The 11,532-nt window shown below is 36.0% G+C and overlaps 1 protein-coding gene across 1 annotated transcript in view; it reads left to right on the top strand.

The window, feature by feature from the left end:
• LOC127440207 (alpha-tectorin-like) overlaps positions 1-10,871 on the top strand; it is a 58,028-nt gene extending 47,157 nt beyond the window's left edge. Inside the window, exons 21-26 of the mRNA XM_051696669.1 lie at positions 1,666-1,829; positions 2,243-2,491; positions 5,393-5,555; positions 5,700-5,784; positions 5,990-6,109; positions 8,202-10,871. Of these exons, the coding sequence (XP_051552629.1) occupies positions 1,666-1,829; positions 2,243-2,491; positions 5,393-5,555; positions 5,700-5,784; positions 5,990-6,109; positions 8,202-8,305 (885 nt within the window). The 3' untranslated portion in view covers positions 8,306-10,871. The remainder of the gene's footprint in view (positions 1-1,665; positions 1,830-2,242; positions 2,492-5,392; positions 5,556-5,699; positions 5,785-5,989; positions 6,110-8,201) is intronic.
• Positions 10,872-11,532: the final 661 nt, after the last annotated feature.

Genomic DNA, 11,532 nt, shown 5'->3' with positions numbered 1-11,532 from the left:
TAGATACTGTATCTTTAATTTCTTTTCAATTTTATCGATATCCCAAATCTATTTCCAGATAAATGAAATACCCAATCTAACATGTTGTAATACATTTACAGATATAAAAAATTTGCCTTTTCACTAGTTTTCATTATGATTGTTGATATCATGAATGGATATTTGCACTAGCAACAATGTAATTATTGATATAAAAAAAAAAAACATTTACTGGTAAGAAGTGCTTTGCTGATAAGTGAAATTAGAATTTCAACTAGTAAGAAATGTATTTTATATATCTGTAATTATGTTTTGAATAGGAGTGAATGACAGATGTGATTCTACTAGTGAAAATACAGTTACTGATATCAAGAATTCTTTTTACTAGTGGAAATTTTCGATATCAAGAATGTGTATTCATGTGAGTGATAATGTAATTTTTTATGTCAAGAATTGACATGCAAATATAATTAATGATATAAAAAATGTGCACTTACTAGTAGGTTACATTCATGTTAACAAGAATTAGCATTTTAACTAGTAAAAATGTAATTGTTAATATCAATCATTCATATCCTGCACATGATTTAAAATCAGTTCGGCTTGCCATAAGCATTATCTCCTTCAGTCCCATGAGGAGCGCTATTCATGTTGCACTTACATGAATATTTCACACAAAAATAAAAATTCTCTCATCAGTTACTTATCCTCATGCCATCCAAGATGTGTATTCTTCTACTGAGCACAAACAAAGATTTTTAGAAGAATAATCCATGAAGCTCCAGTAGTTAAATCCATGTCTTCACAAGCAACATGATAAGTTTGGGTGAGAACCAGATCAATAATTAAGTTCTTTATTACTATAAATCTCCACTTTCACATTCTTTTTCTTTTGTTTTTGGAGATTCACATTCTTTGTGCATATTGCCACCTACTGGGCAGGGTGGAGAATTCAAAGGATTAGATCTAGTTCAACAACGAGAAATATTCTTAAATATTGATCTGTTTCTCACCCGCACCTTTCATATCACTTCCAAAGATATGGATTTAACCACTGGAGTCATTCTGTATGGATTGCCTTTATGTGCTTTTTGGAGCTTCAAACTTTTGGTACCCATTCACTTGAATTGTGAGGACCGACAGAGCTGAGATATTCTTCTAAAAATCTTTGTTTGTGTTCTGCTGAAGAAAGAAAGTCAAAAACAGCTGGGATAACATAAGGGTGAGTAAATGATGAGAGAATTTGTATTTTCTGGTGAACTATTCCTTTAAGTGACTGCCTATCAAGGACTTGCTAAATCAGTTATTTAAGAAGTGTTAAGTGGTATTCATGTAGACAGCTGCTTTTGTAGGCGGTAGGCAGTGAGTCAGCTCAAGAGTTTTTTTTTTTTTTTTTTATTCTGTCCAAGTTTTAACACAACTTTTTTTTTTTTTCACAAATGATCCTGCTCTCCTAATAGCTTTTAAAGAAAAATCTCTTTGAAGTGTCAAATATACACAATGGACATATAATTTCCAGATTTCCAGAATAGCTCATATTCTTCTCATTATGGTTCAATACATTTCATGCTCACTTATTGTGCCTGTCTGGTTGGCTACTGTACAATACAGTATTCTCTCTGGAAAGGTAATTAACTTCAGAGTAACTTTATGTGTACGTGCTTGTGTGTGTATTTGTGAGTTCAGTCCAATGGAACACACATAATGTACAAGAACACAGTGTGGATTGAGAGTGTGAACAACACAGGGAATGTGGTAACACGTGATAAGACGATCAACGTGGAGTTCTCATGTGCTTATGAATTGGACATCAAGATCTCCCTGGAGACGGTACTGAAGCCCATGCTCAGGTGAGCTGTTAGACAGAAGTCACCCTCTCTAATGAAGTACAGTGGTATTACCATGTTTCCTTAGTAATATCATGCTTTTTGGACACCATGATGATAATAACATGTAATTCTTTGAAGTACCTTGGAGTACCATGTCAATACCATGATATACAGTATGCATATGGTCAGCAGCATGCAGTACCATGGCGTATTTTAAATGATCATGGTGTTACTATCTGTTGCCATCTCAGTACCAAAGTACCGCCACAGTACTTTTTTGTAAGAGACAAAATAAATAACAAACACAACAGTTAACGAATAAACAACATAATATAATTTTACATGTATATTTTAACATTTATAAGTTGGATGCTGCAGAGATCTGACAAATGATTAAGACAATAACCCCCTCTCTTTCTCTCTGGTGTCTACAGTGTAATAAACCTCACCTTGCCAACCCAAGAGGGCAACTTCATCACAAAAATGGCACTGTATAAGAACGCCTCATACCGGCAGCCATACAGGGAGGGAGAGGTGGTGCTGAGCACCAGAGACATCTTGTTTGTGGGGGTGTTCGTGGAAGGAGCAGATGATAAACAGCTTATTCTCATAGTCAACATGTGCTGGGCTACACCATCTCGTTATAGCAGTGATCGCCTTCGTTATATTATCATAGAAAGAGGGTAAGGAAATGATGTAGCTTCAAATGGTTAGTTTACTCAAAAAGCTAAATCCTGTCATTATTTATACACCATCATGTCATTCCAAACCTATATGATTTTTTTTGGAACACAAAAATTAAAATTTTGCATAATGTTCACGCTGCACTTATACATATAATGAAAGTGAGGGGGATGGTTAATATCCTGAAAGTATCATAAAAGTCAATGTGATATGTACTATAGTCCAAGTGTTCTGAAGCCATTTGGTAGCTTTGTGTGAGAAACAGGCTGAAATTCACTGAAAATCTTCCCTTCAAAAATGAAGATGCATAACTCATGCCAGATTTGATGTCAGAGATGCCAAATAACACTGAGTAATTGATAGTGCCACAGAAATTTTGAAGTTTGTGAGATGCCGGAGAGGAAGATTATTTCAAAAGTGCTCTGTGAACATTCTTCAAAACCTTTCCTTTTGTATTCCATGGAAGAAATAAAATCTTAAAGGGATAGTTAATCCAAAAATGAAAATTCTCTCATTATTTACTCACCCTCATGCCATCCCAGATGTGTATGACTTTCTTCTGCTGAATACAAAAAAAGCATTTCTGTAGGTCCATTCAAAACAAGTTAATGGTGGCCAAAACTTTGAAGCTCCAAAAAGTACATAAAGGCAGCATGAAAGTAATCCATAAGACTCCAGTGGTTTAATCCATGTCCTCTGAAGATATCCAATCAATTTTGGGTGAGAACAGACCAAAATAGATTCATTTTCACTGTGAATCTTTTCATCGGCAGTCTTAGTAGTGATCATGATTTCAAACTCGATTACACTTCCTATAGCGTTATCTAGCACTTTGCGCATGCATCAAGCGCACTAGGAAGTATAACTGAGTTTGAAATCATGATCGTGCTTAGACACTGTGCTCTCACCCAACACCGATTATCAGTGTTGGGGAGTAGCTAACTACATGTAGCGACGCTACTAACTTAACTACATTTTTCAGTAGCTTGACAGTAGCTCAGCTGCTTTTAAAACAGAGTAGCTTTTCCTACTACTTTTTCCAGCAAGTAGCGGTGTAGCGTGACCAAACGCTACATCATGTTGGTCAGATTATTACTAATAGCCTTCCTTATTGCGTAGAAGTCAAACTTTTACCGGCAAAATGTCAGACGATCTGGCAGCATATTTCTGTCTGCTGATCAGAATCAGGCAGTGTCGTCGTCTTCTTTTGTAATGGCAGATCACAAACAAAAATAGTGAATTATCGTCATCTACTGAGGGCTTATTACAGCTCACTTGGATAAGAAGAGATTGTCTGATGGTTATGTAAAGCGAGCAACCACAAAAAGGTTTGTTTACCTTTACAAGACGTACAGGGACAGGTAAATCTGAAAATGATAAAAGAACACCATTTTATTCTTCTATGAAACAAAGAATGTTTCAGATACTTTGTTTTTAATAGATCACACAACAGCATATTTACCTTTACTATTTTAAATAAAATAATTCAAAAAGTTATTGCCTTTTGAGGGATTTTGTTCTGTTCTAAATATGTTTATTTCGCTTCTCATCTGTGCGTTATTGGGAGCAGTGAGTGAATTATTATTATAATATTTATAAATATACAGTATATATTAATTATTATAATAATAACTATCATGCAGAACTATTTGATTTCTCCATTTCTTAGCATTTAATTAACTATTATTTTCATGTAATATAAATAAAATGATTGGTAAAAGAAATAATTTATGGCATGTATTATTATGCATCAATCTGGCTGACCATCCGTCCACTTTTTTGGACCTGAACAAAGCGAACAAATATTTGTAGAGCAACCTCTGTATGTGACCTGTAAAGCTGGCACTTGCATGTCAATGGCAAAAAAGTCAGAAAATACAATGAGCATGAACCCAGGTGAGGGGAGAAACAAGCCCTGAGTCTTTATTTACATATTATCCACACTAAATATTATGTGACAAGAACGAAAAAATGCCAGCCCAAGGAGAGTTTGTCATAAAAATTTGATTTGTATGGAAGTAGGCTACACCTGGCCACAGCAGGACTGAAAAGTGTGAAGTATAGTATAAAAAATATTTTTTAATGGCGTCTGATCTTTTTTGTTTTTATTTTATACTGTTGTATTTTATTTTATGGCCATTATTAATTGTATTAATGTTACTATTCATTAAATGTATTAAATACATTTAATATATTTAATTAAACGCATTAGTGTACATTTTGTTATTAATATAATTGGTTTGATAGTAACATAAAAAAAAATATTGCCTCATTAAGTAGCTTCCATGTAGCTAGCTACCTTTTGATAGTAATTGTAGTGTAGCTAACTACTTTTTCAAAAGAGAAGCTTGACAGTAGCGTAACTACTTAAAATTATGAGTAGCTTGTCAAACTACAGTTTCAAAGTAGCTTCCCCAACACTACCGATTATATCGCTTCAGAAAACATTGATTTAACCACAGGAGTCTTATGGATTACTTTTATGCTGCCTTTATGTGCTTTTTTGAGTTTCAAAGTTTTGGGACCTGTTGACTCGCATTGTATGGACCTACAGAGCTGAAATATTCTTCTAAAAATCTTCTTTTGTGTTCTGCATAAGAACGAAAGTCATACACATCTGGGATGGCATGAGGCTGAGTAAATCATGAGAGAATTTTCATTTTTGATTGAACAATCCTTTTAAGGGTTTGGAAAACATAAGTGTGAGTAAAAGTTTATGGAATTTTCCTTTGTGGGCGAACTATTTCTTTAACAATACACATATAGGCACAAAATCTGCTTACCACTGAATAAATGTTTTTAACTGCAGAGCCTTTTGAAAGAACTAGATAGCTATGTCCACACTTCATCTATGAGTTACAGTACACCAGCACTCGTATCACATGACTCTATTGTTCTAGGTGTCCTAACATTAAGGATAACACTATAGGCATGGCTGAGAACGGGGTGTCCCTCACCTGTCGCTTTCACGTCACCGTCTTTAAGTTCATTGGTGATTATGACGAGGTGCATTTGCACTGTGACGTCTCTCTTTGTGACTCCGAGACCAACGCTTGCAAAGTGGTGAGAGCATGAGCACACACACACAAAAACACGCCTTTTTCATTTATCTATTCATTGATTGCCATTTTAGACAATAAAGACAGGAAATGATTAAGAGAAGGGATGGGGAGTGGGATCGATACATGACATTACTTGCTTTTACAGAATTGCCCACACAACAAACGAAGTTACACAGATTACAGTCAGCATAAAGAACAGATCCTATCAGTGGGACCAATCAGAAAAAGAGGTATGGAGGATATTTCAGATTTGTGTATGTGTGTATTGCATGACTGTGTGTGTGTGTTTGTGTGCGCGTGCAATATTTATGTACTTTCAGATAAAAATGGTGTGATCAATAAGATGTGGGTGTGCAGTATAATTTAATGTTTTGTGTATGTTTGCATTAGCAGGGTGATAACAGATGTAACCATGAGTGTTTTTGTGTGTTTCAGATTCAGATTGGTGTGAAGTGGATAATGGTGGCTGTGAGCAGATCTGTACGAGTCTAGTAACAGGTGCTGTTTGTAGCTGTGTGACAGGAATGCTGCAAAGAGATGGGAAGAGCTGCCGAGGTAAAACACAAGCACACACAAATTCACATCTGAAATTATTTGCTACTTTAACAATTTCATAATAAATTAACATTTAATCAACAGATTTTCTTTAAAGGTTAAGCGAGTAATTTTTAAGAATTGCAAAATAATGGTTGTTTCCAATCAGGTCTCCTAAACACTCATACTGTCCCTTTCACCCTGCCCCATCTTCCATTGTTCGGGCAAACTAGTAAATTCCCTGCTAAATGGCTTTTACAGATAGTCCCTGAGTCCTAGATTCATGCCATTGGTTGAGATGACATGTTGGGCCACTCAAACAAACAGAATATTGTTTCGAAAGCGCTATAGAGCCACAGTGTTGACACTCTTCTGGGAAATGAAACAACTAACTACTCTGCACCTTAAACAGGGATAGGAGAAAGTATTTTTAAAGGGATAGTTCATCCAAAAATGCAAATTCTCTCATCATTTACTCACCCTCATGCCTTCCCAGATTTACATGACTTTTTTTCTTCAGCAGAATCCAAACGAAGGTTTTTAGAAGAATATCTCAGCTCTGTAGGTCCATACAATGCAAGTGAATGGTGACCAGACCTTTGAAGCTCCAAAAATCTCATAAAGGAATCATAAAAGTAATCTGTATGACTCCAGTGTTTAAATCCATGTCTTCAGAAGTGATATAATAGATGTGAGTGAGAAACAGATCAATATTTAAGTCCTTTTTTTTACTCTAAATCTCCATTTTAACTTTCACTTTCAGATGTGAAAGTGAAACTAAACAGGCACCACATGTGACTTTCAGATGTAAAAGTGAAAGTGGAGATTTAGAATAAAAAGGAATTTTGATCTGTTTCTCACCCACACCTATTATATCGCTTCTGAAGATATGGATTAAACCACTGGAGTTGTATGGGTTATTTTTTGATTTCCTTTATGTGATTTTTGGAGCTACAAATTTCTGGTCACAATTCACTTGCACTGTATGCACCTACAGAACTGAGATTTTCTTCTAAAAATCTTTGTTTGTGTTCTGCTGAAGAAAGAAAGTCATTCACATCTGGGATGGAATGAGGGTGAGTAAATGATGAGAGAATTTTCATTTTTGGCCGAACTATCCCTTTAACATTCAAAGTTGCATAAAAAATTACACAATTCACCTTTAACTGCAGGCAGCTAACATCTGGAAATAGAGGTGTTCAGGTTGTAGTCCAAAAAATGAGAAGAGAATTAGCATTTTTGAGCCATAGGTTCCCTCTGGATTTTCCTATGGCAATTTTTATGATGGTATTTTTGGATTTGTGAGTAAAATAAGGTCTGTGTGCATGGTAAACATTCCTTTAAGACACTTAGATGTTTTGTTCTACAACTAAATTAAAATTATACACAGTCATACCCAAATGTGAATTTTGAAGCTGCCATGTTTATTGCTAACAAGTTGCAAGATAAGAAATATGACGGTTTTCCATATCGTCAGACACATTCCCTCACATGCTTCTGGTATTTGTAGTCCTTATCTAGCAACATGTTTGCAACATACTTTTTTTTTAAATATTTTTTTTTTAAACACGGCGGCTTCACAATTCACGTTTGAGGTATGACTGTGTGTAATTTATTTTGTAGAACAAAACGTCCAAGATCTTCAAGTAATGATAACCACAGATCTTATTTAACTCATAAACTGAAAACACAATTATAAAAAACCCATAGGAAATTCCTGAGGGAACCCACCATGGCAAATTAGCCTTCTGGGTTCGCCTACAAATTGATGTCACAGCTGAACAGCTCTACTGATTTCTCTGTTAATTAACATCATCCTTCACCAGGGGTTTGTCTATAAACTGTTGTATAAAGTTGCACATTTTTCATTTACAATAAATGCCAACGTAGTCATCACACAGCATATTAAATGTCAGCAGTGTCATCCATAGACATCACAGTTTTGGCTGTTTTTCTGTAACTCAAAACTCAAAGTGAGTGCATTCTTCATGACTCTAACATACCATTCAAAGCGTTTCAATGTAATAACTAGGACATTCTCACAACTCACTGACCCTCTATTTTCACGAATTTCTCATCTGTCTTTGCCTCTATATTTCTCTCTCTCTTACAGTCACCAGTATAAGTGCTGACCTTCAACCTCTGGTTCCTCTGGTAGCCATTGTTGTAAGTGTCAACATCTTACTGCAAACACACTCCTCGGTTTTCTTCTCTTAACGCCCACCCAGCAAGACTAAGGGAGAGAGTGGCACGGACAGACAAAAGGAAGGAGAAAAGCCAAACAGAGCCAATGAGGGGATGTGCATAGGATGCAACTGCAGTCCTGTGGAGAGGACCACCTCTGAGCAGTTCCCTTCATCGAAGTGAAAACTGTGATCAAATTCGATCAATTGATCCTTCACCAGCTGGATAGCTCAGATAGAAAACAACATGCGTCAGTCCAACTTGAAAACATGACACCCTACAGACTCTGAAAGAACCCAACTCTTATCTAAGGCATAAAATCTACATCCAAAAACAAACTGTCACTTTGAAATGTAGTGATAGATAAACAGCTACTGAATATTTCACAGACACCAATGACAGATTAGCAAGTGTTACTTATTAGATGATGAATTTTCCTGAGTATCACCAAAATGTGAGAGCATGTGTTGTGAGAATGGATGATAATTCTCAACACCAGTTATGTTGATGTTTGTTTTTTATGTAGTTGATTTGAAATGCATACAGTATCCTCTCCTGCTCTAATTCTCAATTTGCCAGTTTGTTTGATATTTAAAGGTGCAATCAGTCATTTGTCCTCATTAAAAAAGTTGTACTCATAAAGAAATGATAATAATTTTGAAACACATATTATAAAATTGTGACCTTTCATATGAGATGAAGACTCCAGTCACATCAGTGACCTAACAAAAGCTGTTTTATTCTACACATAGAGGGTCTCCTCATGGGGGCTGCCATATTAGGATCACATGACATGCCAAATATCGCAAGAGACAGTTTAGCAGAGACAGACCACTGGTATTAAAAGGAATGGGAGAAATTGGAGCGCCCAATGGCCAATGAATTTAGAAAAGGACTTTTTTTTATGATACCAATTTATGATCCCATTGTTGTCAGATTTTACTGCTGATTCTAATTATGTTCTTTGATTGTAATCTTGACCAACCATTTTGGAGATTTCAGTCTTTCCCCAAGTAGATAGGAGCTGTACTTTTATGCCACTTGTATCCATATAAATAGCTGCCTGAGAGCGTTCTAAAGATGGCCGCCAAGTGGACTGACTTGCCTTGAAAGGGACTACTATGGAGTAGTAATTTCAGTTACCGCCCCGTTATTGGACACTGTCACTCATAGATTAAATTAATCATGGCTGACTGTGAATAGTGAATTTCAACAATGCCAATGCCAAAACTATAGTATCTGAATGATGCTGCATCCAGGCCCTTGGGTGTCAGTGTAAGTTCAAGACTATACCCATTCAAAAAATTACTGAGTGCACCTTTAAACCCCCCTTTTTGCCATATTGAAGTATTTCTGAGATCAAAATGCCAATCAACATTTGTATTGATTTGTATTCCTGTGGATACAAATGAGTGAATAGTATTCCATACGAACGCTCAAATGTTCTCGAGTAGCCAACTTTTAAAGCGTATTTAAGCTGTGTATGTTTGGTGGATGTGAACTTTTGCCCTGTACCATAAATACTCAAGGTACTGTATGAATCACTAAGATGGAGTGGAGTATCTTTAGGGTAATCAACTCCGATGCAGTTTAGCCTGGTTCAAGTTAACCATACTTGACTTGATGATGACAATAATAGAAGGTTCAGGGACTGCTTTGAATCATTTGCAAGCCAAACTGCTCATATGAGACAACACAGCTGAAATATACTGCATTTCCTGTAGGTTTGGGACAGCCAGAACACCATGGTAGCGTGAAGTACTTAGTCAGCTCATTGGTGACCAAAACTCTGATGCCCATATCTTACTGTAACAATGTTTTCTTGTTCTAGGGGTTGTTTATTTGTTTAGTTATTAATCCGATATGATTTATTTGAGAATAATGTGAGCAATTCACATCGATTCCACGATTCTATTCATAGTGTATTAGTCATGGCTTCTGCAGCAAAACAAAGATCATCCGCTTGGGGGGCGGTTCATTAAATCCTGACTTCAGAAAAGAGCAAATATCAGCGCTGCACTCTGTTCTGGTGTGCTGTCACTCCAACCAACTGATCAAGTGCGTGATCCAGCATCCCTCTTATATGGTCTTTTGCTGAGTCGTAAAGGAGCGCTTGGTATTTAGGGAAGAAATCTTTTGGTGATCACGCGGGAGGATGAACTGGAATTCGGCTGGTAAGGATCTTATGCGGCGAGGCTCTAGCGCAGGATTGAACATGTGACAGAACTATACTACGAGTAAACCCGTTTATTCATGCTTCTTGTATTGTTCATAGGATTTTAACTGACCACGAACCGTTTTCAATGGCAGTTTGCCATTTTCATAGTCAGCTTCCGTAAATCAATGGGCAGTGAATGCAGTGTGCTTATAGTAACTGCTGTATCCTACAGTAACAGTCTCTGTTTGACTGCAGGCTGAGATTGAGACTGTCCACTGCTTTAATAGGCAGCAATGCATTAGTTAATGAATTAAGTAATCTGAGTTTAGCTTCCTCTATCCCTATGATGGACTTGGCATTACCATAAATACTCGCTTCTTCTTCTAGGCACTTTTGGTACTTCTATGTTTTTGGACCAGGCACTGAATTTTTTTTAAATTTATTTTATTTTTTTTAATTATGCATTTAAATTTTATAACAAAATACCATCAAATTTGACTGAGTAGTCTTTAATAAAATAAAAAACTAAATAATTTAAGTTTAATTACACATGAAACCCTTCAATTCGATGGAATTTCGTTTTAAAATTTAAATATAAAATATAAATTTAAATTTAAAAATAGGCGAAAATAGAATGGAAATAAAATAGAAATAAAAGAGTTGGCCTGTCGTTATGAACAATCGTAAACAACAACAAAAAACAGCATTGTATAAAAGGAAAGTGCGACTGTTAATTTAAAGGGATAGTTCACCCAAAAAATGCTGAAAATTCTGATATCATTTACCCACCTTCATGTTGTTCTAAACCTGTATGACATTCTTTCTTCTGTGTAACACAAATGAAGATGTCAGGCAGAATGTTAACAAAAGTTACCATTCATTGTATGGAAAAATAAGCAATAAAAATGAATGGTGATCGAGACAAACATTCTGCATAACATCTCCTCCCTTACAAAAAATCAAGAGTTCTGGCAAACTTGCCGCTAATTTGCCACACATTTCTTTCACATGCAAATGAGCTTGTGATTTGCTGCAAACGTTTGCCAGAGGTTTGCAGCTCTTCACTGGTAGTGGTGAACCTGCAGCAAACCTTTGGCAACAA

The sequence above is a fragment of the Myxocyprinus asiaticus genome, chromosome 4, assembly GCF_019703515.2.
Source record: "Myxocyprinus asiaticus isolate MX2 ecotype Aquarium Trade chromosome 4, UBuf_Myxa_2, whole genome shotgun sequence".
Taxonomy (NCBI): domain Eukaryota; kingdom Metazoa; phylum Chordata; class Actinopteri; order Cypriniformes; family Catostomidae; genus Myxocyprinus; species Myxocyprinus asiaticus.
The sequence above is the reverse complement of the archived record's forward strand: the minus strand, read 5'-3'. Positions and strand labels throughout refer to the sequence as shown.